Source organism: Colletes latitarsis, chromosome 1 (assembly GCF_051014445.1).
Source record: "Colletes latitarsis isolate SP2378_abdomen chromosome 1, iyColLati1, whole genome shotgun sequence".
Classification (NCBI taxonomy): domain Eukaryota; kingdom Metazoa; phylum Arthropoda; class Insecta; order Hymenoptera; family Colletidae; genus Colletes; species Colletes latitarsis.
This window is the reverse complement of record NC_135134.1, coordinates 55,797,788-55,825,660: the sequence shown is the minus strand read 5'-3', so window position 1 is coordinate 55,825,660 and position 27,873 is coordinate 55,797,788. Positions and strand designations below refer to the sequence as shown.

The window sequence follows — 27,873 nt, the reverse complement described above, 5'->3', positions numbered from 1 at the left end:
ACGGTTCGGCTCGTCGTCGTTTCGGCGAGGAGGAGGTCCGCAAAAAATATTGATTCCGTCGAAATAATTACCAGAGCACCGTGTAATTTTCAGCAGACCCTGTCTGGAATATCGTCGGTCGCAATAACCGACGGAACGCAGTGGCTTGCATTCGCGAATCCATTTACGAAGTAACGAAGTAATTTTATAGCGGGTGGGCTCGGACTTACGCTACTCTCCATTAGGTCTAATTAAAAAAATAATTGATTCAAGCGAAAGTCTCGTCTCTTCTTCCCTTGCTGCTCCTCCTCTATCAACGATCCACCATTGCGTTCGCGTTGAATCTCCTCGGTGTTCTTCCCGCTGGTTCCTTGGACGCTATTCTTCTTAACGAAGATTATGGAAACAAAGTTATTTTTCATCGCGATAACGTCAAACCATACGTGGTGAATTCTCTGCTTCCGTATACTCGAATGGCCTGATATATCTTACCGATCGACGCGTTTGAAATTTTGAAAGATCACGACGCTGTAAGTCGAGCGAAAGACGCGCCGTGGCGGTACGACTTCCGGAATTGCGAGAAGCGAAGCGTGAATAATTCCGTCTGTTAACCATTCGTTTCGCGGGCCGATATAAATTATTGCCGGGGGCGCATTAATTTCCTTTGCGAATAATTAACAACGGTACCGGACAACGAAACCATGGCGAACCTCCCACGCCTTCGCCAATGGTCAGTCTTACCGTCGGCGCCCTCGCGTCCCCCATCAACCCCCTGCTCGGTCCGAGCCCCCTATCCTTCCGCGGTCGACACCTGAAATATTAATCATGACTTACACGCGGCGCGCCGGGACTACGGGTATTCTCTATCTGCATTATTAAGTGACCTGGCGCACGAGTTACCCTACGTAGGCCTGCCCAGCCCTTGCACCGCGGAACGAATATGAATGGTCGGTCTTCGGCGTTATTATTCCGACCAGAAGCCTCGAGACGTCACCGGGACCACTTACAGAGTTCACTTGTTCCCTCCATAAGAGTTCCACCTAGTTTTTAAACCTTTCCATACGCAGGAAGTCTAATAAAATTAATTTAATTAAGATACGTTTACGATGTACACCAGCGTCTGACCATTAGTCGACTTTTCTACTTGTGCCGAGGAGTCGGACTCTATCGCGTTCGTATCCCTTAAATTTCCAGTGTCAATTTTTGTGTACATCGGTAGAAGCATAAGCACTTCTGACATCGAGTAGAATACGGGGTCAAAATGACCCGGAATTGTTGAACAAATAACGTTAGGAGCAGGGAACCTTGACGGTTGAAGGCGATTACGAGCCAGGGTAAGTTCGTCGGCGTCTATCGCGCGATTAAACACCGAAGAAGAAAGTGAAAACCGTGCACGACCGAGGCGATTACTTATTAAACGATGCAGCGCGGACTTTCAGCGCCGGTAGTTCCCTCGAAAGAAGCTTTTATTAAGTTCAGGGCACGGCCGATTCCGAAGTAAAGCGGTAAAATCAATCCTCGAGAGCGGCTGAAAGCTGTTCCCCGAAGTAGTTGCGTTATAATGAATTTACCGAGTTCGCTGTTTAACAATGCACATCTCGCCACCGCGGCTGTGTTCCGCTGCGAACGATAACCCGTTGAAATACGTTACGAGCCCGCCGTTTCCGGGCCTCCGTAATGCCGCAGGTTTAGATCTTCTAATCTATTTGATACATTACTCGCCGCATAGCTGAGATTGTTTCGTGCCCGGAAAGCGGCATTAAATCTCCTTTCCACTCGAGCCCTAAAATGTTATTACTATTTTAATTGCGCCACGCGTCGCCCCTATCTCGGCTGTGAGACGGGCGAACATGAATTTATTTGTTTTGACCATTAACCGGCCTGCGTGTCGTTAAACTGCTCGAATCGCGAGCTCCGTGCTGGCTGCTTTGCAAAACCTTGTCGTCCGTACTCTCCGACGACTGGAGGGGGTTGCACTTTTCCCGTCCCGATCGCTGGGTTGCAACATTTACAAACTAATAAACCAATCTCGCAGGAAAAAGTTTAAAACTGTTCTCCGGTAAAAAGCAAAATGTTTCGACCCTGAGGAGTTGCTTTGTCGTCGAGAACTTCCCTTGGAGTATATTTCTCCGCGTTTAATTTCCTTCCTCCTTCGGACGATCCGCGGTTCCGTATCGACGTATCGTCTCGAAACGCTGCGTATTTTCCAACCGACAACAGACGAGAATATAAAATAAGAAACACGGGGGGAACTCGCGATGGTAAAAGAAATTATTTTACCTTCCAACAATGATATGTTGCGCTACCGACTACCGTCATCGCACGAATAATGAAACACGAGCCAACGTCCGGTAGCAACACGACTCAAAGGTTCCTAACCTTTCCATCTTTTTACTAAAATGAGATCTATATTTGAAGTTCAGTAGAATTTTATTAATTAAAAAAAGGTTCATAAACGGAAACGTATCGCCCAACCAACGTTTGATAAGATCATCGACGGGCAATGGCGGTCATTGGCTACCGCGGTCGATTATGCGATCGCTAGTGACGTAAAACTAATTTAAAACGTTAATGTCTCGAAACGCGGTCCTCGTAATGAACGTCAAAACTTTAATAGGAAATCGAGCGACGCACGCGGAAAAAAAAGAACCAGATTGCATGCCAAACGCACCGCGAATGTGCGTCCCAGCTTCAAAGGCAACGATTGCCATTTTTTTCTCTGAGTCACTGGAAGATTTAGCGAAGGTATCGTCTTCGTTGACCCTACAGAGGGACAAGCTCGAACGAATAATTTAAACGCGATACGGAATTGACGTCTCATTTCCATTCGAATCGCCAGCGCCGTTAATTTATACGAGGAGAATGCGATTCAGGTTAGCGACGTCGTTTACTGATATTACGATTGCCGCAAGAGCGGAGTTACGAACGCGGTATTCAGCCTTAATTTACTATTTATTCAGGTTGAAGCACCCATAAAATAAATGTTCGTTGTAACGCCGAATCACTGAAAGTTTCAGTATCGTATTTATATTTTATTGTATAATTGTAGGTATTTTTACCATCGCCCAAACCATTATTCTCGTTGCGTCTGTTCGTGAAAAAGAAACAGGTATTATTTTCTTTATTGAAAATAACTGGAAGAGAATCACACCAATGTAGAGTCACCTTGGGGGTACTTAAAATGGTAATTTCTCTGTTCCTTCTTTCCCTGTGCACTCACCGGCAACGTTGCCAGTGACAGCAGCTACGTCTCTGATCCGACGTTTAATTTTCGTCACCGTTGGTTTACCCCCTTGCTGGTACGAAACTGCCCTAAAAAATTCTCACTCTCCTTTGTTATCTTTCACGGGTCAAGTAGATGTTCGCAACAACACTGGAAACGACGAATGGCTCGTTAAGCGGCCGCGGAAACGCCGTCTCTTCTTGGAAAAACCTTTTGGCCCTTCGAATGCGATTAAACGTTACAGAAACGCTTCTTCCGAGGAGGTTGGTTTCTTACTGGTCGTGGAAGAGACTTTATCGTCGTCGGCACTTTCGAGGGGCTTATTTTCAATCACCCGGGCTGGGCTTTTTCCTTTCGTCCAACAATGGAGCCCCTGGCACGGATCAATAAATCTGTCATGATAATTTCACGATGTCGAAATGCCACGATACTTTTTACTCGTTCTCGTTCACGGTGACATTTACAGCAAGAAGCGAAAAGCAAAAATAGAGAGTATGTATTTTAATAATGCGAGAAGAGATCGCGCGCCACACCTTCGTTAGAGAATATATGTATTACGTTCTCGAATGGAGCATCGACTTATTATGACCCGGCAGCGGGACGCGGCTCGTTTTCCCCAAAGGTGCTCGCCAGCTTTAGGCCTTTCATCAAAGAGCTTGCGGTTTAAGAAGCGGAAGGAAGAGGGAACGGGGTAAAGTAGGAGACGAAACGAGGAGTGGCCCTTTCGACGGACGACACTTTGCACCTGTTGAAGATACGGCTTCTCCTTCGCTATTTCTTTCCATCTTTCTTCGATACCCCCCACCCCTCATCCCCCCGTCCATCTCAACGATTTTTTCTCTCTTTTTGAAGTCTCGTTCTCGCACTGAAAGTGATCTCGAGCCACGGTCGGGGTTACCGGAGAAAACGTCACCGAACTTTCTTTCCCCGACTCGATTCCATTCCATTTGACGTCTCGAAAATTGCTTTTCGATAGCAGCCTCCGTGGGCGGCCCCCGTTGTTCCCTATGCATATGACAGTTAGCAAAAAGACACATTGTGCGTGGTAGCTACAAGCTCTTACGGGAAATTTCCAACCGGGGCCTTTATTGTGCGACGATAACCCGTCGAGTTGGGTATTGCTGCGAGTCTACTCCGTTCTGTCGCGCGCCTCCTAAGCGTACGTAACGGGGACCTTTTAGCGCGAACGATCACTATCGTTCGAATCTGTAAAACCGTGTCTGGGGCGTCTCTAAGGAGTACTGTTCGCTTACAAGCGAAGGAAAAAAGTTGCACACCTTGGTAGTAGGTATTTCTAAATGAAACTTTAATTATTTCTGAAAGTATTAACTAATAAATGTAAAGATCTAACGCTCAACTTGGCCTAAATTCCGTTCTAAGTGACCTCCGATCCCGGGTCGAACACGATTGTCGCGGCCAGGAATGTTTTCCGTTTCGTTTCGTGTATGGGGAACCGTCGTGTTGTCGAGGTCTTCGCCGATTAAGTAGAGGAACAAACGAAAGGATAGAAAATTCATTTCGCGAGACGGGGATAACCTCAAAGTAAATCGATAGCCAGCGTCGGTTCGCTCGGAGCGTGAATCGATTTTTGCTCGAGCGATGCCCTGTTTGCTCTCCCGCTGTATGCTTTTCCGTATTTATTCGAGTTCCAGCGAAACGTTGTTGCCCCCGATGGACCGTGGTCGTAAAATGGATTGTTTAGTAACCGTTCGTAGAAAAATGAACGTAATTCCTTCTCACGCGATGACTGCGTTGTTTAGTTTTTCTTTTTTTTTCTACGGTTTTCATTGGCGTACGTTCTCCACGCGAGTCGGAATTTTCATTCGATTTTTCCGGCAAACAATTTACCAGCCATCAGGGTGAATCTTACGGCTCTCTATATTAAATTTCGAAACGCGAATCGCCCCGACGAGGAGCCCTTTCTCGTGGACATGTCCTGTTCTCGATGGCTCCCCTACTTCGCGGGGTAAAAGCTTCATATTGATTTAGGCACTGTCGGTAGGGAAAAGCTAGTCTCGAACGCGTCGATGGTATTCAAATTTCGTGGATCTATATTTGTCGCAGGAGGGGGGAGGGGGTAGGGTGAGAATATTCGACGAACAGTTTGTAGCTACGAACGGAGTAAATAAATTTTTTTACGGTCACGGCGTCCGCAATTACGACTCGCGAGATACGTTCTTATTATTTTGTTTCGTGATAAATTACGCCAACAACCGAACCACGGACAAACAAGTTCAGGGAGTATGAGTAATTTGCCGTAACCCCGATCTATCTTCCGATCGTCATATTTCATCGCGACCCTCGTCGAGTGGGCCACGTTCGTTAGTCGAAACGCATAATATTACCAGCGCTCCAAATTAATCGTCGAGTTCCGCGATCGAAGGGATTCTCCTCAAACGCAACACTATTCACCAGTAATTGGGGGAGTTTGTTGTAAACAACAGATTTCGTGAATCGCGATTAGATTAGGCTCTCACTTACCCTTAAACCCTGATATGCCTATTTGGGTATTCAGGATTTCTCTACGGACACGAAGCTTACTTTATTTATTTTTCATTCAAGTAGAGAAGACATTTTACCGAGAAAGTAAATTCAATTTCTCCAATTTATTCCCGACAACGACAAATAAATTTCCACATTCGTTGCTAGCTTCTCGCGAACAATTTGCATCCTTTCTAGTTAAACTAGAGGAACAGAGCACAATTCATGATCCAATTTCAAGTTTAGGTGTTTTATTAATATTGTAGTTCGTAACTGAATTCGGGTCAACGAGATGATTCCGACTTTTAATTCCAAGGAACAGAGCGTTGAGAAATTCGTCGGCGTCCCTGGTGACGAAGAGTTCTCTTTTGGAATTTATCCGTAAGTTTGCCGAAGGGCTGCTGTAATTGGGCTACCCGTTCTAGTGGTAGACTTCCTAGATCCTACTTTCTCGGCACAATACTCCGAATACTTGTGTCCTACAACTCAGATTGCCTAACAATTGTACCCTTAATCCTAATCCTGCCGGGATCTAACTTTAAATCCTGCACCAAGCTTTAACTTTAGGGTCTGTGCGCAAAATATAGTACTGACATTTCATCATTCAGTGGCATATATAATATCACCGGTACATTTTACATATAGATTCGTAAAATTATATCCGTAAGATTTGACTCCAAACACTTGTTTATCAAACGCATCGGATATTCCGTTCTTCAGACGTTAGATTTGCCCACTCAGTGAAATTAGGAAACAATATGTTCGCTCCAAGTCATCGTCGAGCATCCCCTGCAGGCATTTCTTGAACATAAATATTTACCAGCTACCCCAATTCCACCGTTGCACCGTCTACACAATTCCAAACAATAATACGTTAGTTCCAAGTCAACAATTTCATTCCAATCATCCGATTAGGTTCCTCGGAATTGCCACGAAAGTTGTCGTGCGTCTTCGTTGCCCTAGTCTCGAGTATACCGGGTAATCGTGATTCTAGCGTGCCCGTCGCACTGTGAGGCGCTTTCTAGCCATCGAAGAAGGTCGTCGGAAAACGTCAGTCGCATTTGCATCGCGGTGGCCGTCGGAATTGCCAGGTAAATCGATGCGACCGCGTACGAAATTGCACGCGGCGTGTCCTACGGGCGGAGAATTAACGGGAGGTTGCGCGAGCCCCGGCGGCGAACTTTTCCGCAAGCTCGGTCGGCCGTGGAAGGCAACGGTGGCTGGCTCGAAGGTGCATTCGATGACCGAGCTAGCGCACAGACCGCTGCCATGGCAACGATCCCCTACAAACAAAATCCTCCCACGCCAGGGGAGGTTGCGACAGGCTCCTCGCGTCACCCGCTGCGCGTTCAGCCGCTGCGAAAGGAATCCTCGTCGAGTCGAAGAAACTCCTCGAGGTACGGTCAAAGACACCGCGGAGAATCTTAGCTGCGAGCGCGTCCCGGGGCAACGTCATCGAAAACATAGGGTTAGGATTTGTAGAGGATTCGAGGGAGTAAAGATGTAGCCAGCTCTTGAGCCGCGTTCTCGCGTATGCGACATTTGAGGCATCTGGAGTGGGCAGCTTTTAGAGGACACCGTGCGTCGAGAAATCCCTGGTGTATATTGAGCAACGCGGTTGAACGTACCGGGAATATTGCCTGGGGGGATGGAACCTTACAACTTGGGTGGCTTAGGTCAGGGATTTTCAATCGTGTAGGCCTACAGCTGGCACGGTACGTTCTCCAGGTGGTCTTAGGAGGGTAGTTTTCAACGACAGATGACTTTTACGAAACTTCAGGTAATCGTTTATTGGATCAATTTGAAACCTAAGGCGCTACCTTTTCGTTTGGGGGTGTATATCAGCCTTATTGAAAGGGTGTGGAAAATATTTGAAGCAATAAAAAAGAGATATTCGGTGCGCCGTCAAGTTTAAAAATAATGAATGCCTTGCCGAAGAATGGAGTCGGTCCTCGACGGGGGTGGGTCCCCTAATCGTTTCGAGCGACGCGTCGTGTCCCATCGAAGACGAAACCGAAGACAAATGGGTCGGCCGTATTTCATCGGGTTTGATATACGCGTCGTCGGTTCGACGACGGGCCACGCGCGCTGGTACGAAAAAAATGTTGGACGAAACACGACGATAAATCCAAGTTCGATACGCCGGTGGACGTCGGGCGTTATTTGTTTCGATCAACGGACGTCGGGGACGCGTACATAAATACGGCGTTGTAATTGACAGATTTCGACGCGCGCTCGGAAAGATTGTCGGGAAACAAATAAAAGGTAAACAGTCGGTGCTGGTCTTGTTGGCGGCGCGTGGGAGGACATTGTTCTGAGATACTCGGAGCCCGGCGTGGGTCGGCGTACAAAAGGTAAACAACGATCCAATATTTCCAATCAACAGCGAAGCGCACAATAAACTCCCTGTGGCGCGGTAGCAGCGGGAATCGAAGCGATTCTATGGGTTGGTCACGCACCGAATACCGGACGGAACGCTTTTATTTTTCTACGTCCGTGGCCTCCAGCGGGCCGATTTAGTTTTCAGCCGGAAGTGTGACCGACGCGAAAGCCTGACGGACTATCGATTTTATTACCTGACGCGCCGGGGACGCGAGCCTCGCCGTTACACGCCCGACGCGACAATACGCGACACGTGACACCCCGGAATAAAGAATAACCGTGGACAGAACGACGAAGAAAAAAGGGCACGGTAGACCGGCACCACGGTGTCAAATAGTCCCGTCGTGTTCCAGCTACAAGCGACATCGAGTGCTCGTTAGCGACCATCCGACGAAGAACAAGAGCCGAGGGCCTTGAATGATGCCCCGACATTTTACAACACACGCCTCCTACGGCTTTACCGTTCGATCCGAATTTAGCCATTTTGCGCCTCGATTAATATTAAAACTAGCGACGCAAGAATATTTTCGCGGGAATGAATGTTTGAAAAGTCGAAAGGTCGGTGGATCCGGCGCGAATTCGAAAATCCAATCCATAGAAACGCGGTACGAAATTGCGGGGGCGAAGCGTAAGAAGCGCCGTGCGGAGGGAAGTTGGGCGACGCGGGTGGAGGCGAGTCGGCGGAAGAAGTGGAGGAAAGCTCGGAGGAGTGGTTCGAGGAGCCATGCGAAGGAGAGTTTGAAGGGAGAGAAGAGGGCATAACACAATTACATGCGGGGTTGAAGCCGGGCCGAGCTTGCTCTCGGCGGCACGACCTTCCGGCTAAGGCAGGAGCGAGGGAAAGAGCCCAACGGTGGGTGGCAAGATTGAATATGAAAGTTTAATGCGAGCAATATCAGCGCCGCTGCCCCGGCCCTCGGCTACTCGCTCTCTCAGACGTCTCGACTATCAGGCTGCCCATCTTGCCCGTATCTCTCTTTATATCGTGGCCGCGCTCGCAACGGCCCGCTTCTTCCCGAGCAGATTCCGCTCCCGCAGAAGTGCCCCAGCCAGAAAGCGCTTCCGATCTTTGATGTCACGGGGGATGGCTGTTTCGTCGTCGCGACGCTGTTTTCGCCTACCAACACCCCCCGGAGTCTCCTCGTCCTCCTGACTGGAAGATACAGATCGTCGTCCACTCGAGTCCTTGTGGAACCAGACGAACCGGGCCCTTTGAAATCGTTCCGCGACACACGGAGTGCAGGATCCATCGACTGCTTACGAGAATAACTTCCAGTTCTAGAAATCTTCTGGCGGTGACGTTATCTAGCTTTTTATTTCGAGCATCTTTGACGACAAATTACTCGGAAGTGTCTATTTTGTTCGTAACTTTATCGAGCCAATCCGAGAAAGGAACAATTCTTATTTAGACGCGAGCAAGTTGTATTAAAATCTACGCGTACCCCCGGCAGATTCGAAACCTTTTTTGCTAAAAAACGAAGCCTCGTACGGAAAAATTGTTCCACAATTTCGTCACAGTTTTGTAGGAAAAGTTTCCCCTGTGTCCATACCGGGAATTTTTGTAGGTTTCCTGTCCACCGTCGTCCAGTCGCGTTCGTTTCTCTTTTTCCCTGCGGTCGATAATTCGGCGGCGGAGAACAAGCAATTAGAAGAACAGAGAAACGAAACGGGGACGCTGATTACCGTTTATTCCAGGAAAGATAATTATCAATTAAAAACTAACTTTCGCGAGATATTTTGCTTGCGGATGGAATTCACGGTCTCGCTAAGGCGTTTAGCGACTGTGCCTTCGGCTATTTGTAAAACTTTCCTCATTAATTACCGACAAGATTCAATCCCCTCGTCTCTTCCATACTAACCCCGAGCCCCCTGTGCCCCCATCTTTTCCCGCTATTGCTCTACCCCTTTGTCCTCCGCCGCGGAAGGAAGTTTAATAGTGAATTAGATCGCGCGTTCTTCCAACGGGCAATTATCTGCCAATTAACAAGACGGATATCGCGTCGCCTTTTCCGTCGAGTCACGTTATCAACCAGCAATGAGCGAGCACTATCCGGAAAAATTATTCAAAGGGGTCGTGCCGTTGTTTGCCAGAAGCCAACTTCCGTTACGCGCCGGTAACGTTACTTCCGCCCCCGCAACCTGCAATTATGTACTGCGACAGAAAATTAATTTCAGTTTTAGGACGAACGAATAAAGCTCGAGCCTCGTGGCTGATTCTCGAGATCGAACAAAGGGAAACTTACGACAGAATAATGCTATTTTTGCTTCAAATAAAATACGATTTCTCTAAAAAATAATATTTGTGCGTTCCGTAATTTGAAATATGGAATCCGACACCCGTCGGATCGACGACTTTCGTGAGTCTAGCGTTAATATTTCCCGGATTGCGTGCACTCTGGCGTGCAAAAATATATTCTCGGTAAAAAACGAAACACGATCCCGATCGGCGATTGCAAGTCGTTCCGATCATCTCCGAATCGTTGCCCGCTCGGTTTGGAAATGGCGTCGTGGCCGTCATCGTCACGGGCCGTCGCATCCTGTTTACGCCCACGTATCCTGCACGAAGCGGCTCGCCGATTGGCTGTGACGATCGTCCGTTGGTCGCGTGACGCCAGGTACCATCCGTCACGTAGGCATATTCTTGTCGACGAAGCCAGACGTGCCGTGACGCGGGAATGACAGCGCGCGCAGCTCGATTCGGTCTCCGGTTCACGGACACCTTCAAGTCCGACATTCGGGTCACACGGTTCAACAGGCGCAATTGCAGTTTCATTTCGCGCAGACCGTGGGTTAAGCGTATCCCCGTTCGCTGGCAGCGGCGCGGAAACTTGTAAAAACTCCGCTGTTTGCTTTCGTTTGGGAGCTCTTCCTTTCTCCGTTTCTCTTTAGGCGACGCATCTCGTCGCGAACGAACCAGCTCCGGTTGTCGGAGCAGCTCGAATCTGTGTCACGGTTAAAAACACACGGCCGTGTCTGCGGGAACGTACGATGGAAACGTACCACTCGTCGGTCGAGTCTCGGTTTTTACGTTCCGGCGTCGTGCGTAGACGGTACGTTTACACTCCACCAGGGACAAGGGATTCTGACACTGATAATTCCCCAAAAGCCTGCTCCAAACTATTCCGCGCAGAGGTAGAATATAGTTGTTCTTTGTTTTAACGCTAAACCTACCGCGACCGGTCAAATGACTGTTTCTAAAATTTCGTTTAAAATTTCTAACACACAATATTAAAAAAGTGAACAAAATTTGGTATCGAATTCTGGATAGCCTCCGGTGTAAATAAGAAATATATGTACAGCAAAGACGAAAGTTTCCACTGCTTTAGAACAGTCTAACAACGCGTATCAAAACAGTTAAACTTTAGAAGCGTGCAGTTCCGAAACTACTAGTGCTTTATCAATAATTGAGGCATTATTAGAAGCGGTAAACCTTCCCCTTTAAAATGGTTTTTGGTTTTTGACGATCCGACTTCCCGTTTCGGAGATATCGCAAATTATGTAAAGGGGTAATTTTTCTTAATTCGACTATCGCTGTCTCCGTCTGACGCGTCGCGCCGGACCTCTCTGTCTCGTACGTGACTCGCGACCGTCTGGCCGACTGACCTACTTTCAATGCGCGCGTGCGGTCAACGGCCTTGACAAGGCCGTAGCGTAAAAGAAAACAATCTTCGGACCCTTATATTTCCGGAACCAACCAGCGCATCGACGCGAAACTAAAATCGCTATATCTCCGGAACTAATAAAGCTATCGACTCTCACAAACGCTCGTTTTAAAGGGCATTTCATCCTCTACCCGTTGACTATATCAGCTACTATAATATTTGTTGTCTTCTATGTTTATTTTCACATTTACTTCGACGCTAAATACCCAAAGTGGTTTCAGCAATTCCTACTGATCGTACAACTAGTGTACGATAAAACTGAACCATAAATTGTTTATTTAATTAAGGTGTTGGTGTGTCTTCATTTTCGAGACATTCGGTTGACGTCGATGGAAAAAATTGACTTTCTGACGGTGAATTCTTGAACCACTGCGCTCCGGGCGTAGTAGTTTAGCCGTGCCAGAGTCAGACAACTTAGGCAAATGCGAGTTAGGGCAACGACGCGCGTCGAAGTGCTCCGGTCCGAAAGGGAACTTGGAAAGAATGGCGGAGGTAGTCCGGAGGCTTCCAGCATGGTTCGGTGACGCGGCGCTCGGAGAGCAGTAAAACCAGATGATGGCTGTATCGCGAGAGCACGCCACTCCCGAGATGACTTCGGAAGATACGTGACGGCTCCGTGTACGCGATCCTGTTTGCGTCATGCTGCATCGGTGGCCAGACACCGAACGATCTCGCGGATAGGTGTTCCGGAAACCCGATGAAATTCAGTTTCCCGGAATCAGGAATCGTCGATCCCCCGAGTGCTCCGTACGTTTATGTTCCCGGTCGATCTTGAACAATCGTATTTGCGTCACGCGTTCAAGACCGGCTCAATGCTGGACAATCCGATGGACAATATGGACGCGTTCGAACGCGTGTTCGGCGCGTTTGGTCGATGATACGATGGGTTGTAGGTGGTAAGAGAATCGTGGTAATGTCGGGTAGCAGGTATACAGGACGATTCATGATAGGTGTAACCGCTGCTACGATTAATCGAACCATGACACAATTTAAAGAATCTTAAATCTGTGTCATAGCGCAAGGGTTGAACATGTTCCTTTACCCTGACTCTTTCAGAGACTCCCATCTTGGCACGCAAAGGGTAAATCTAAACGTCGAGGCCCGTTTATCGATTCGAGACGTTGTAAACCGTGAAAATTTCGTGGTTTGCAGGTGTTGGTGACCGTTCGTATCGCACTGGTTCAGACACGGAGGGTGCAGCGACCACCGATAATCCGACGACGCCGTTCCCGACGCCGCCGCCAACCTTGACGCCGAATCATCGGCAGGCATCGCCGTTTCCCCTCGAGAGCACCAACTCTCGCCGACATCATTACAACGGGAGCATATCATCGGAGAGATCCCGGAATGGTAACTGTACGGGGTTAATTAACGCCGCGAGCGGATTTCGCTCACTGGCACGCAAGATGATACTCATAAACGCTGCAAGACGAATACCGTTGTTACATCGCGTTACACGTTATGCCACCGTCGATGCCGAGAGGGTTGATTAATGCAAGAGTCGGTCGCTGCCGGGTTCGGAATAACATTTGTGCTGCCCTGCCGTGTCTCCTGGTCTTGTAAATATTAACCATCCGGTCTGTATCGACGCCGGTTGATATTATAACGCGACTACGCTGGGAATCGCGATAGAACAACGAACCGTACTTTCAGGAAAAACATACCGAAATTCCGGAAATTCGGTTCTCCGTACGAATTTTTGATTCTGATTTTAACTCGCGGGACAATGAAGCTAGGGGAATCGACTATCCCTTCGGGTGACCGACGCGGGTCGTGTCAGGCAGTATTTTATTAACCAGTTCGAATCTACGGTCAAAAAATCGTAACATCGTAAAATTCCGATAACTTTTCGCTCGGCATTTTTAACCCCTTCCCGTACTTTAACGAGTCTGACTCGTGACAAAGATTTTTGCCCAAACATAAGTATCAGATTCTTATAATCTCCGTTACAAAGCAGTTTAGCATCAGTCCGGTATATTTACCGTGCGTTGACGGGAAGGGGTTAAATACATTTTTAAACATTCCCTCGTGATACTTTACCACTTGTATTTTTATTATATCGGATACTTGAATGCTTCGAAAAGCGTTAAAAAGGGTTTTTTGGCTGTCCTAGGCGAAACGGTGTACGCAGCATCGAAAAAGACGAACACCGGGGGTGGAACCCTGGGACGAAGAACACGACGGGGTCACGCGAGCGCTTTGAGCAGCAGCTCGACGGCCAGCGACCGCTCGGAGACCGTCTTCCCCGACGAGCACACTCGCATGCATCTCACCAACGGTAAGTGAAACCAAACTCCTCCGATTTCATCCGCTTGCCATTTCTCGCGCCATTTCATCGTTTCTCATACTCGTCGTACCCGTTTCCCACGTCGCGTCCAGGTTCCCGTCGAGTTCTCCACGAATCACGCGCGTAATTACCCGATAAAATAACGGGGCTCACCGGACTGGAAACGTATTTCGATACACTCGAAAACCCCCGGATAAATTTCATCGATTGCCGCGAGGCGCGCCGGCCCACGGAAATCACAACGTAAAATTTCCCGCGGAGCGATAAGTTAACGATCCGTGCCTCAAATACGATTACCGGACTAACAGGATTACCGGGCCGGTATCGAGCCCCTGGCCGGAGTTAAATCAGGTTTCGTGTAAACGTGTTCCTCGTTAAAAGCTTAATATTAATAGGCACTCCCTGCCTCCGCGCCATCCGGGAAAGATCTCAGATTTCGACCATCGAACAATGGCCTCTTTCGTTCGGAACACGTTCGATAATACGAATTGTATTTTACTTCTATAGAAGCACGTAGGGTGTAGGATTAGAGAATGCGACGTACGTCCAACCTTTAATTATTTACTTAGGAACCCCGTCTCGTAGCCACGATATCAAAAGAGCTTATAATTTCGAATCGAGTCTCGTTCATCGCTAATAAGTAATTCCCCGTGTCGGGGGTGGAGCGTCGTAAGAATTCGCGACGTCGAAGCCGCGATAATTCTCGAGGATATTCGCGGGGGCTGAGCGCGGCACAATTAAATCCGAATTTCTCGTGGCGCGTGCAGCCGCGTTCCGACGTCGTAATTGCGATGCTTCGAGAAACGGCCGAGGGCGAGGGATCTTGAGTAAAGGCAAACGTTTCAGACGCCGCGCCGTGACGGCTGCCGTCCTAAGAGCGTGGTAATCGACAAACTACCTTATGCGTCGGCTCATTAAATAACCAAGGTACTCTCGGTTTTGAGAGTTAAGTTCATTGTTGTCGAATCCAGCGGCGACGCCGTCCGTTGGATGTAACTGGTAGTTGGGTAACGCGGAGCCGCCCAGTTTCCCGACGGACGCGACGCGGACAAAGAGGCCACCGAAAGTCGGCGGCGGGCGTAGAAAGGAACGAGAAAAGGAGAACGAGGAACAAAGGGGAGCGCAGAGGAGGCTGGTAACAGAGTTAGCAGTTAGGCGGGCTAGTTAGAGCGTAGGTCAGCGCGGAAGTTAGCCCAGCGACTATATTGTTTTGGAATGTCGAGGGTATTTAGGCTCCGGCCTGGTCGTGCACGATGCTCTGCCCTGGCCAGGCTTCCTCGGTGCGCCGCGTAACGCAGTTTTAGCGTTACCACGGAGATGAGAAAGTAGCTTTGCGGCTTCTAGAGTTACTCCCTTGGCCGACGGTGTGGCGGCCCGGGAAGGTAAACTTTTAAACGAAATTTCGCCGCGGGATCTCGTTTGCCGGTGTTTCGTTGACGCGGGATCCCGGCTACCGAATTAGTCTGTTCGCCGATATCGCGAAACATTGAACGAAGGAGGACGTACGAAGGTTGAGGTCAGGAGTACCGGGCAAAGATCGAGGCTCCTGGCTCCACGGATCGTTGCATCCGGGAATTCAACGCCGCTGCCGGAGCAGCCATTGCCTCTGCCCGCTCAAGTGTGATCGCATTACGCGTAGATTCCGTGGAAATTAGCGACGCGGATTAAGACCGGAGCCCTTGCCGTCTATGTAGCGCTCCTCGGGCTGCCACGCGCACATAGAGCTTGTACATTATGTACCAGGAGCCTCTCCAAAGACGGATACGAGTCTCGCCCTCGGGCCGACGTCGGTCGAGCGAAGGGCGCACGTTAATGCGGATCGCCGGATCGAACTTCCCGACGTTGATGTATCAGTGACACGTAAGCGACGACGTAACCGGTATACGGTCCCCAACGTTACCCACACCGTGCAAATAATAATAATTCGAACGGTTTTAACAATTTCGCGCCTCGAAACACGCTTGACGTTAAATTACGGACGTTGATTGCACGTATTTCTATTGCAACTCTCTGCGTTGACGGTTAACAAAAGAATTACGGATAAAATTGCAATATTATTTACACGGATAGCATATAGGTCCCTCGTCGCGCCCCTCGGACGCGCGTCGCCTGCGGATAGAGGGTGCACGGACGCCCTATGGTACATTTTAGCGATGAAATTCATTCTCGGACCGTGAAATGAGAAATCGTAAAATCAATTTAACGTTTTCCAACGGCGCCTGGCACGCGAAGGGCAACCATAACTTGCTGTTCGTTTCATTGCAGGGAAATGCCCCACTTTATAGAATAATAGGCTTTAATTCCAAAAAAAAGAAATCATAATACGTACCATACGCGGTACGAATTTTACTTGATATCAACGTTTCGACAAAATAAATAGAATTCCAGGACTGGGAAGGGTAGTTTTTCATGGATGGGCGGCATATGTACTTACTTACGCGTACGTATGTTCGACTCCAGGAAGTTGGCGTCGACAAGCGAGCGTAATTGTGTCGAGTCCCCGGTGGCAAGCAATTCAATAACGCGGTTTTCGGCTGGCCTATATTAAACTACGGTAATCTAATGTAATATCAATCGTCTTTCTGGCGGTGGCCGACGCGGGGTTAACGTGGGCAAGCCCTGACCGTTGGGAACCATTTGCTAATAGATGCCACGAGATGCCTCCATTAGACCGCAGGGACATTCCGGCAGGCAATATAGCGTCGAAGATTCAGACTAGAATTACGGTTTGCATGATGATGCCACTCGCGCGTTCAATATTCTCCCGTTTACACTTTGGACGGTATTTTTAATAATCGTTCGACGGGTCCTCGAACCGGGGTGAAGAAAGATACGGGTGTATCTACGCTAAAAACATTAATAAACATCGATTCGATAGGGTAATCTCGAAGAGTTCCATGAACCTTAAGCATCTTCGTTCCGGTTCAGTTCGTTCAAACGCTAGCTATTATCGCCCCGTTACGAACAGGATAAAAAGACGAAAGGCAATTAAGCCAGTGAATCGAAGAACACGTGTTCCCCGATCGCGGGATTTCATTTCCTGAAATGAATCCGCGAGCCAACCGATATGATATCGATCACCGCGACTGGCCTAGAAAATTTCGGTGCAAGAACCGCGTACGAGCATCAGGGTGGCCCGGAAAATATTTAGAAACAAAGATATAATTCTGTAATTAGTACATTTTTTTAGCAAAATGTGCTTCAAGAACAATGACTCATATTTTGTATCGGTATGGTATCGCAAAGGGACGCGATTCTTATATAAAAACATGAACGTGCTTGCGGAACGATGCCGGACAACCGTAGATCATGGTGCTCGAAATTATTTTTCGTTGGAGTTATGATTTAATCAACGAAACTTTTGAAACGCGCAATATTTTCTGGGTCACCCTAATAAATCCGAACGGGATACGATATTAGCTTATTCGACCGGGAAAAATGTTGTCGAATCGCACGATTGATCACCGATCTGTCGGATTATTTAAATTGCAAATAATGCGGGCAACAGCCGTATCTTCGGAACGAACGGGTCATCCGATCCCCCGAGCGGCGATTTAATGTGAAACACGATCGCCGTAGTATCGTATAATTTACAACCAAAAGCTTGGGAAAAACTGGAACATGGAAGAAATATCGATCGCGGTGGCAAGAAAATATTTTTTGTTTTTTTTTCTTCTTTTTTTGTTTTAATCGCGAACGTACGGCAAAAAGATAAGGACGAGCCGATCTGGATCGCGGCCAGGTTTTCCCGAAATAGGAATAATTTTAAGCACCACTTGAAAACTATGCCAATAGTCCGTGTTCGCCATTATCGTTACCGTTGCACTTCTTCCGCTTCGTTCCGGCTGAAAATCTACGACCATGCGGTAACCTAATATCGAGCTTAATCGTTATATCTTCCGCAGCAAGCAAATGGAGAATCTTTTTCGGGATAATAGATCCTAGCGAAATTTTAATAATAGCCACAGTTTTAATAGTATTTCGATAGTCGTGAGTGCGAATAATTTTGTAACCTCGAACTACGGTCAACGTACGATTAACTGTAAATTCATATCAAATGTTTTCCCGATTAAACTGGCCGGCCTTATAACTCGAACCACGCGCGCTATTTGAAATTCGTTTCTGACGGCTCTAATTATGAAACTTCAATGCGATTTCAAATGCATCGCGTCAATTTAAAATTGCTTTCGGCGAAAGTTGTGCGAATGGGAAGTTTCACTCATAAATATGCAGAAATTTAAATACGTACACATTACACTGTTTACCGTTTAAGCAACTCTAACACATTGGCGCCCGGTGCGGCGCCAAAGAGGCCTCCCCGCGACGAACTTTTAAAAATTCGATTCGCTGTCATAAATAAGCTCCATGGTACAAGTCATCTTTTTACATAAATTACGCTTTATTTTCGACACAGGGGTGTTTGCATACAAAGGAGTTGATAGAAAAAGGTTTCCTCGATATTTAGAGTACTTTTGTAATCGGCTTGATAGCGTCTAGCCCTGTTCAAGGCAACCTCCCCTAAAATTCTGGATTTCAAAGTTACCAAAGGTTGTAGTTTAATCGGGGAAAAGATTCTTCGAATGCAGAAGTTGTAAAATTAGCTTTTGGGGTGGAAAATGGCGGTTGTTGGAGCACCGTGCAGAGTAAGGAATGAATCTCGAGCGGTGCTAGAGTGGTCAACGAACGTTGCGACCGCAACGCTGCCGGTGTATCTCGGGAAATAATTCGTATTTACATGAATATGTACCGTAGGACGTGACGGAGGCATTAGACCATCAAATCGAATTACCGGCGCGAATCGCTAACCGCATCAAGTCACTGTCGGCCACCTTGCACACCCTTGCAGTGTCTGACTAACTCTATCCAGCACCGACCACGGATGAGGGATAACCCCGGCTCACCCCTTCTGTCCGTTATGCTCCCGCGCGATCTGCGATTGGTTGCCCGGCGATTTACTAAACTTCCACTTTGTCAGTGTCTGGTATCGGGATCTCGCATCTGATCAAGGGCGTAAATAAATAACGAGAACTCAACTCCGGCTGTTAAATCCCCGCGTCGACGTCTGAAGAGGATTCTCGTTCAAAAGGTACCGACAATGCCAATTTGCATCCGTTCCGTTTGAAACGGGCTAGATGCGCGCGCGAAATGGAATTACTTTGATAAATGCGCGGCCGTGATACGCACCGAACGGGCTAAATTAAAAGTTATAAATTTTCTTCTGTCGGTCGCAATAAACTAGACGCCGGTTTAATTTTACCTCGCTATAGTCGCGACTGAATTTACTGGACGCTGAAGGTCTCTGACGTCATAAACTGTTTTTCCTAATTCGTGATACGTATTTACCTTTTTTTTTATTCCCTATCGAATCCCTATAACGTCGCCTAATTTTCTGGTATTGTACGATCGCCATCGAGGAATTCTATCGAAGTTAATTCCAGCAGACGCGGAAGAAAATTGATTTCGATTTGATGCTCGCTTCATTATAAACGGTAATCCATCACGGATCGCAATGCGATTTAAACCGCATTCAATGACGACGCGTAGACCGACAAACGATCGAACTCGCCTGCTGGCGACAGTCTAGTTGTTCTTCTAGTTGTATTGTATTTCGCTGAATGTTTCATCGTGCTTGAAATAATTATGGACGAAATTGAAGGTTGAGTGGCGAACGATGTGATTCGTGACGAAACAACGTTGTCATTAACGCGTCGATATCGTTACGTATATTGAAGTAGCACTCTTTGAAAGACGCTTATTGCGTATAATTGAATTCCGAATTTCGTATTCGTCGCACCTTGTATCCAGTTAAGACTTTCCGAATGCTTGGAGGCGGCGAGTTCCCAGCAGTGGTCGTTTTAAAATTCCGTTCGAAACGTTAATTCGTCGCGATCGAGCGTCCAGGGTCCACGGGGAACCGACGAGGTTCGAAGGAAACGAAACGTTGGATCCGTTCGCGTCACTCGCAATAAACGGCGTCGGGACGCGGACAGCCGTGAAAATAACTCATCGCGGATTCACAAGGGCGAACGACGCCGGCAGACGTTTTTCTCGTTCGTCGTCGGCGCGATATCGACTTGGTAATTGAGCGTTACAGGTGTTCCCAACACTCGAACAACGCCGAGCAAATTGTTCAATAACTGCAACGAATGTACATTTCGACGGTAAAGTTGTCCAAGATACGGGACGGACGCGGCTGCCGCTGACAGAAACGCATTGCGCGTTTCACGGTCCGGTTTAATTAAGCAATTATTACCGCTTATTACGGAAAATATCGAGCCCGGCGCGCACGGAACGGTCTTCGTCCCTTGTTCGTCTGTAATTCGCACCGCTAACCAACCCTCCTGCTGATTCTAACGTAATTGTAACCCAACCGGGCAATCGTGTCCTCGAGTTCCCGTTATTTACTACTTTCGACGCTCTACAGGCTCTCCCAATAATCGCGGCACTACGCGGAAACTGCTAACTTTACGAGACAAAATTTTACGTGTACTCGAGCACCTCCACCCCGTTCGCGATTTCTGATTAAAGTAAAACTCTTGGTGTTTCTTTATATTTTGCCTCGTGATATCGAAGCTCCGCAATTGTGGCCGTCATAATTATACAACGGCTGATAGAATCGCTAGTCAAAGTCGATCCTAGTTACCGATTCCGTGTTATTCGTCATCGGTGGCTTAGCTGCAGACACGAACGTGTTGCGCTTTGGTCTCAATTATCGTGCTGGAGAATTTTAATGAAAAACGAAACGAGTCTCGCGCGTTAATGAGCAAAGTTTTCGACCTGTCGACGGAGGGAAGCGAGTTTGAACGGTCTAATTACAGACGGACGATTCTTCGCGATCTAGGCCACGCTCTCGTTACACCGGTCGTTATCGTTTAACGTGACAGCGCACCGCCGTGTCATTCAACGTCGTTCATTTTATCCCTTCTCGCATCCTTTTTATTTCTCTTTTTTTCTTCTTTTTTTCTCGCTCATCGGCGACGTTCACGCGTTAGTCTGGTTCCGTTCACCTCACGAGAGCCGGCCTGACGTAACAGCACGTTTCAATTCACACAAGCGCACAGCCAACCTCGCCGCACTAATGCACTTTTCTCTCTTTGCACATTCCTTGACGCACAGGTCTGCCCAGGCCTATTTACTTCACAGGTATGTAAATTAAGTGTGACTGTGCCGCTGTCTAGCACTCGCTGCTATGCTTTCAAAGAATATGCTCTTAGCCTGTGTGCCGAGGACCCCACTATTTCGCGTAATTGAACTTTATTTGCACGGTATTACCTCGCTACATGACCGCGATTCGGATTCGCTTTTTGATCGAGTTAAATTAAATAGAAAATTACTCTGGTCCAGCTATCGAGGTAATACCGTCTAAAGCAATGCTTTATTTCACAGTAGAACACATCATGTTACTTCCAACGAATCGCGTAGCTCGTTTTTAACAATTTTCGTGCGCGTAACGCGCGCAGACGTATGCGAACTAGAACAAGTTGCAATCGCCGAGTTAATAGATTTTAATCCAGATGGTCGAAGACCGAAATTCCATTATCCAGCATCGGAGTTGCCGCAGCCAAGTTACACAGCTTCGCGAGAGCGTAATAAACCACCGTATTGCAGTTAACCTTGATTTACAATAATGTGCCCTGTAACATTAACAGCCCCTAATGGTTATACATTGCTTCAATTATATATATATATATGTATATATATTTAACGCACTATCAATGTGCCGCGCGATCGTTCCACGTTACAAGCTGTTTCTGTTGCTCTCGCGTGTTCTTATACACAAGGTACACGGACTACATTTATAAACTACAGCTTACGCCAAGCAAGTGTGAATAATTCGCGCCAAACTTCCTAATCACGCTCGACAAACGAGTATTAAAAGATACGTCTCTCTGTAATTTAGATAAGGCTCTTTGTCGAGTTTATTCATTCGTAACAACGATAACACGAATGATGTTGCTGATAGAATAAGCGACACGTGATCCACTGACATACAAAATTGTTTTCAACGTAACTTGGAACGAGTTATTTCAATTTCATTCGTTATTTGAAATTTTGTCCATCCCTGGTTTATACCTAGCTCCTGCGACATAATCTCTACACGCTATGAACCGTATCCAAGTTTCCTTATCGTACTATAATTAGTAATATGTAATACGGTATAAATCATGATCGCAGTACTGCATCGTGTCGTGGCACCAGAATTATTTAGCAAAATGTGTCGAGATAAGAAAATGTTGCTGGAGAAAATTGTTACATGGTTCGATGGTATCTATCTTTCTGGGAATAGTAACTGCATGTGCAGTTCTTTGTTGTTGGTGTAAGTGGCGTCACGCAATTGAAACGAGAAAAGATAAAATAGTGTACGTACAATCTCGTTTCTTTTCATCGGTGCAACAATGCGCTCAAAAACCCAATTGCAACTTTCTTTCTCAAATAGAACAATGTTTTACTAGTTTCGAGACGCACACGATTTTTACTTTCAATTAGTAATTCATATGTGAATGGCACTTTGCGTTTGCTATTCAAATTTTCTGTTTTAAAATTCATCGGAATTTTTGCTAGTATCTGCCACCGGGGCTCTTAGCACTTCTTTCATAAATTCGACTAAACGATCTCGACAGTGTTTATTTTCTGACGATGTGCGCATAACGCGGTAGTGCTTTCGCGAATACAGCCTCGAATATTTGTGCTGCTCCCAGCATGCCTGGCAGCCCATCCTTTGTGCCCTTTATATTTAAGTAACTTTAATTATTCGCCGGGAAGAGTTCCTTACAAGTTTGAATAACTTTATAAGCAACTTGACTTCGAAACGCCTGCAACACAGAGCCCTAAGGGCCGGAACGTCCTGGCGTGGGCGGAAATGAAAAATTTTTAGAATTGCCGTTGCGGCTTTGACGTTGTAATAAGCGTTTATATTTAAAACAGGGAAAACTGAACGCTCGCCAAGGTGAAAATTGGCTTCCACCGTTAGTTCACGCATACGGCTTGTTTAGTTTATTTAGTTTACGTAAATCGTGTATCGTATATATTTACACACGTAATAACGATGATCAAACATTTGCATTAATTCAATATAATTCACTGATTAAGTTTCATATCGAAACAATATTAATACGGAACAAATCTGGTATTGGAGAACCAGTTTTTATTTTGATTCCAGATAGATCCGAGCACTTTTGAAATACCATTTTAAACAACAGATTAGCCCGTATCGCTGTTATTTCAGTTTCGAAATACATTTTCGTTGTCGTATTTAACAAAACGATATCGAAAATAATAATTTTGTATTTGATGTAACGAAGTAATGAACTACTCTCGTAAATGACCGATACTCTCGGGAAATTACGAATCTCTTTGCATCATTAAAATGTTTGAACGATAACAAATATATTTAAAAGGTATTTGCGTATCACGTGCTTAATTAAATTCAAATATACGAGAAATATAGTTCCGATAACGTCGGGAGAAAGGAAAGATTAAGATGTTGTTTCGAATAGCTGGTTTTTATTTTTGTCTCGAATTAAAATTTGCTCGAATCTGCTCCCATACTCTGATCCCTCCGCAAAGGAAGAAGCATTTCACACACTCGAATCCCAGGCGCACACACGCGAGCACGTCGCATCTGCGGCAGAGAAACACACTCGCATTTGCATTTTGCGTCGCGCAGCTATCGCAGCTTTTGATGTGCACTTTTGGATAATGACATCGATATTATAATAATGCGGTTAATACCACGATCGTAAGGTTCCCCTATTTAGCCGGTATTTCTCTCTCTTTTTTCCTCCGCGTACGTCGAGTAATCGAACACAGCCTCGCGCGAAATAGGTCCTTCGTACCCGCATGCATGAAACGTAATTAGGAGATGGTTAGTTATTGATGCCGTTTAATTGCTCGCATTTTCACTGGCCAGTAATCGGTATTACGCGAACGCCGCGCCGCCGCGCCGCCGCGAATAAGGGGACGTAAATGAGAGAGAATGGTCTTTAATATAATTGTGCCGATACATAAATCATTCGCCCATAAAATAAATATATATCACGCGTCGCTCCTGGCGCAGCTTTCCAATTATGGAACTTCAATTCTATAACTTTCACAGACATCGATGCATTTTTTAATGGAAGAAAAATAATTAGTACCGACCTACAGATTACTCTTACCCCCGATGCTTTAGGCGCACGCATAGAAAGTTGTTGGCTGGCTCGAACAAGTACGAATTTCCGCACGTTTCTTTGCAGACACGGGTAGAGATTCACCGCCGGAACCAGCGCCACCGGAAGTGCCACCGCGTGGCCCGTCTCTCCACGCGACTCACACTCTGCGGTCGCAACAAAGTCGAAATGGCTGTCCACCGAACGCAACGGGAAATTTCGCTGTGCCAACCGAGCAAATGCAGACGGAGAAATATTCGGGTAAGTCCGAATTTTCGTTATAAAAATTGTCTAGATCAAAGGCTCTCGAGCTCGACTATGCTTGGTATCGATCAAGCAGCATCGCAACGTGTCACGGTAAACGGGAACCCTCGTATCCCCACATGACGATCGCTGACGCATCGGAATAAACTTGCGCGCGATTGCTCGAAATTAATTAGCGAACGGCTGACGAAGTGCACGCGTGGGCGTCGTTTCTCATTATTTCCGCAGCCCTTCGTGCTTTATTGAAACCCCGAAGATACATTACCAATGCAGCCGCCAGTTATGAAACTTTCAGAAAGATAAAATCTCCGTCGAGTCAAGAGAGGAGGTCGAACAACCCGTCTTTCAGCCCGAACGAGGGGCAGGGAAGAATGTATTAAAACTGATTACTATTTAATTCGACAGTCTGCGAGTCGGAGAACACCGAAACGTCTGCGCGAGAAAGTCTTGGGATTAAAAGCTGCAGTTACCAGATACGCAAAGGCGTGTTCAGGTACGAAAATTGAAGCGCCACAAGGTCGATCGTTAGAAATGGCTAGCTGTTCTGGATCGCGATCGATCCGCTCGTTAAAGGGTTTCCGGTTTCAGGAAAGCGGCTCGTCGACTGGGTGGAAAATCCATTCGAGAGAACCGCCACGCCGAGACAGCGCTAGATAATGCGGTTCAGTTTTCAGCGAGTAGTGTTTAATTTTGCCGCATACCCGATTCCCGGGTTATGTAGATGCGAGAGGTCGCGAACGTTGGAAATCTGTTTAAACTAATGGCGAAGTAGACCCGGGGATTTTGCATTAACGCCCCCGTTAATTCATTGTAAATATACTCGGTGTGTATTCGTTTCTCTATATTTCTATGTACATACCATTAGTATATTGCCCGGTGACTAAACATCGTTTGTACCGGTCGTTACAGCTCCGCGGATCTCGCCTGCAAGCGCGCGACACACACACGCCTCCACCCGCGCGTGTACTCTGTGTTATACGCGCGATTTACATACTGCCGCGTTTGATTCGCGTTTGCCGACGCTATAAACACTTCTACGATAATAGGGACGCGGTATTAACAAGCGTGGTTATTGGCGATCGTTAATCATCGAGGCTGCCTGGAGACGATATTTCCGAGTGCTCCGGCGTGTTACAACGCTCGGATCAGAGTTCGATCAGCCTCGACACCTGTCCCGATCTCGACGATCGGTTCACTTTATCCCTTCGACGTTTAAACATTTTTCGAGTCGGTGAACGCGAAGTCTGAGATAACAATGTTTACCAACGTTACACGGTGTTTCTTTTCCTCGTTGTTCGAAAGTCGCGATTTCCTTTAGCAGGCGGCCCGCGTATACATCTTCCCATTCTTCTTGGAGTTTTGGTTTAATTTAAAATTCAGAACTAACGTTGCACAGAACTGCATAATATCAGGACTATAAATTCGTTACGACTACAGACTGTTTGCTTTAATAATATTGTTCCACATTTTCCTCGCGGTTCGCTCGACTCTTGCAGTCTCGTGTACACAAATACTGTTGGTAAATTATACCGTTGCTAGACGTCTTGATTTATTCCCGAAAAATCACAACCGACAGTAATGTCTCGATACCGTGGCGCGTAGAGTGTATGAATTTTATTTTATAGCTGCACGGTGTTTTATTCAATGCGATTACTTCCGGTCGCTCTGTAAAGCAGTACGAAACGATTGGATGGCTCTGTATTTTCCTAGGATCACCCGAATTTTACGGGGCAGCGTTTCGCTGGTGTATCGTTGCCCGATGCATGGTTCGCTATGTTTACACGTGAATTTATAGTAATGCATTCTCGATAAGCCGTATCGCTTTAACGGAGCGCAAAGGTTCATTGAATGCGGCGATCCTTTCCACCGTGAAAAATCAATACCTCCATTGCCGACCTTGTTCCAATTTTTATGTCCCCTAATGAAAACAAACAACAAAACACTTTCGTAGTCCTAGTTACGTATCCGCGATAGCGCGGTTATCAGATTTAGCTGCAACTATCGTGAAACCGATTATTCGAGAACGATCAAATTTGGTATGCCTTTCCACCATAGTATCGCAGTTCGATCTTGAATCAACTTTATACCATTAATAATACACAAACTAAATGCACTGTAATTATATTGCAATTATCGTGATACTGTCGTGTAATCATAATCGTAAATCATTTAACCGTATAATTATCGTGCAATTTCCGTGTAATTACGGTTTAATCACACTGCAATTATAATGCATTTACTTCGTGGAAGTAATCTTGGTAAATGTAATCAATAGGCTGCGAATGTTCGTCCAAATATAATATTTTAACACGTAGATATACGATACGTAGATATTCGTAGATCGAATCAGCGTATTCTTCTCGTCCATTCCGGGCACAGGGGACTATCTGAATCGTGAGTAATCGGAGGATCTCGGGAATTGAAAACTGGCCGTCAACAGGCTGATGCTGCGTAATGACGATAGTCGAAAAATCGCGCGAACCGCCATGCTTTTCGAGATAATACCGTTCATTTGGAGGCAGTAACTCACGAACAGACGCGGGATATAGACGAGTGACAATTCTTCCGTAGACGATAAAGCATCCCGCCCTCCATCGATGGCCTCGGACCGATGGTTGCCACTTGTAACCCGCGGCAACCCCCATCGTGCTTTCCGTCTCTCCCCTCTTGCGTTTCCGACGCGTAATCAGGTTTCCGCGGTGTATATCAAATTATACGCATGGGGGAAATTTTACTGCTTTCAAGGCTGCGTACGACTGCACCGCGACGCGACGCGACAATGACGCAGACGTCCTTTTCACGAAAACTAAAACTCCGGAACGTGTCCAGCGTTTTCGCCAACCGAGCTGGCCGCCGTTGGTCAGCCCGTGTCGTCTGGATTCCCTTCGTTTCTAACGCGACTACGCGTTTAGACATTTTTCAAACGACAAGGGGTGCAACTAATAATACGTTCGCAAGTTTGAAAATCTAGAAACGCTCGTAGTTTCGAAATTAACTTGACGCTATATAGACTATTGTTCGAACGAGCTCAAGTTGCTGATCGATGTTCTCGGAACCCATAAACAACTGTATGGAAACTGTCGCCAACAACCCCCCAGCGGTTTCCCGTGTTATCGAACGTTGCTCGGACACGATAAGTATCGCGAGATCGTCGCGAAAACTGGAATCGCGGGTGTGATTCGCCTCTGTGGAAGAAATGGCGGTTCGCGTATTTTCCGACTTGCCGGCGTCGTTCCACGCAAATTACCTCGTGGCCTATGGTTCGCGGTCGGGCGAACGAAATTCACCGCACCCCCGAGAGCGTCTACGGGGAAACGGATATTATTATCCGGGGGTGCTTAAGCTTTACGTATTTTTGCATAACCGGAAATTAGAAATAATTATTGTTGCACCTTCGGGAGCGACGGCCACCGCGATGCTTCTGCAGCGCGTCTTCGCTGGATTTTG

At 46.8% G+C, this 27,873-nt stretch overlaps 1 protein-coding gene across 11 annotated transcripts in view; it reads left to right on the top strand.

Annotated features, from left to right (window-relative positions):
• Ten-a (Teneurin-a transmembrane protein) overlaps nucleotides 1-27,873 on the top strand; it is a 594,721-nt gene that overhangs the window by 242,394 nt on the left and 324,454 nt on the right. For 8 of the 11 annotated variants that reach the window (XM_076772658.1, XM_076772608.1, XM_076772651.1 and 5 more), the window contains 4 exons: nucleotides 12,880-13,083; nucleotides 13,841-14,005; nucleotides 21,131-21,157; nucleotides 24,250-24,423. In XM_076772658.1, the coding sequence (XP_076628773.1) occupies nucleotides 12,880-13,083; nucleotides 13,841-14,005; nucleotides 21,131-21,157; nucleotides 24,250-24,423 (570 nt within the window). The remainder of the gene's footprint in view (nucleotides 1-12,879; nucleotides 13,084-13,840; nucleotides 14,006-21,130; nucleotides 21,158-24,249; nucleotides 24,424-27,873) is intronic. The other 3 variants (XM_076772616.1, XM_076772668.1, XM_076772642.1) reach the window with 3 other exon arrangements.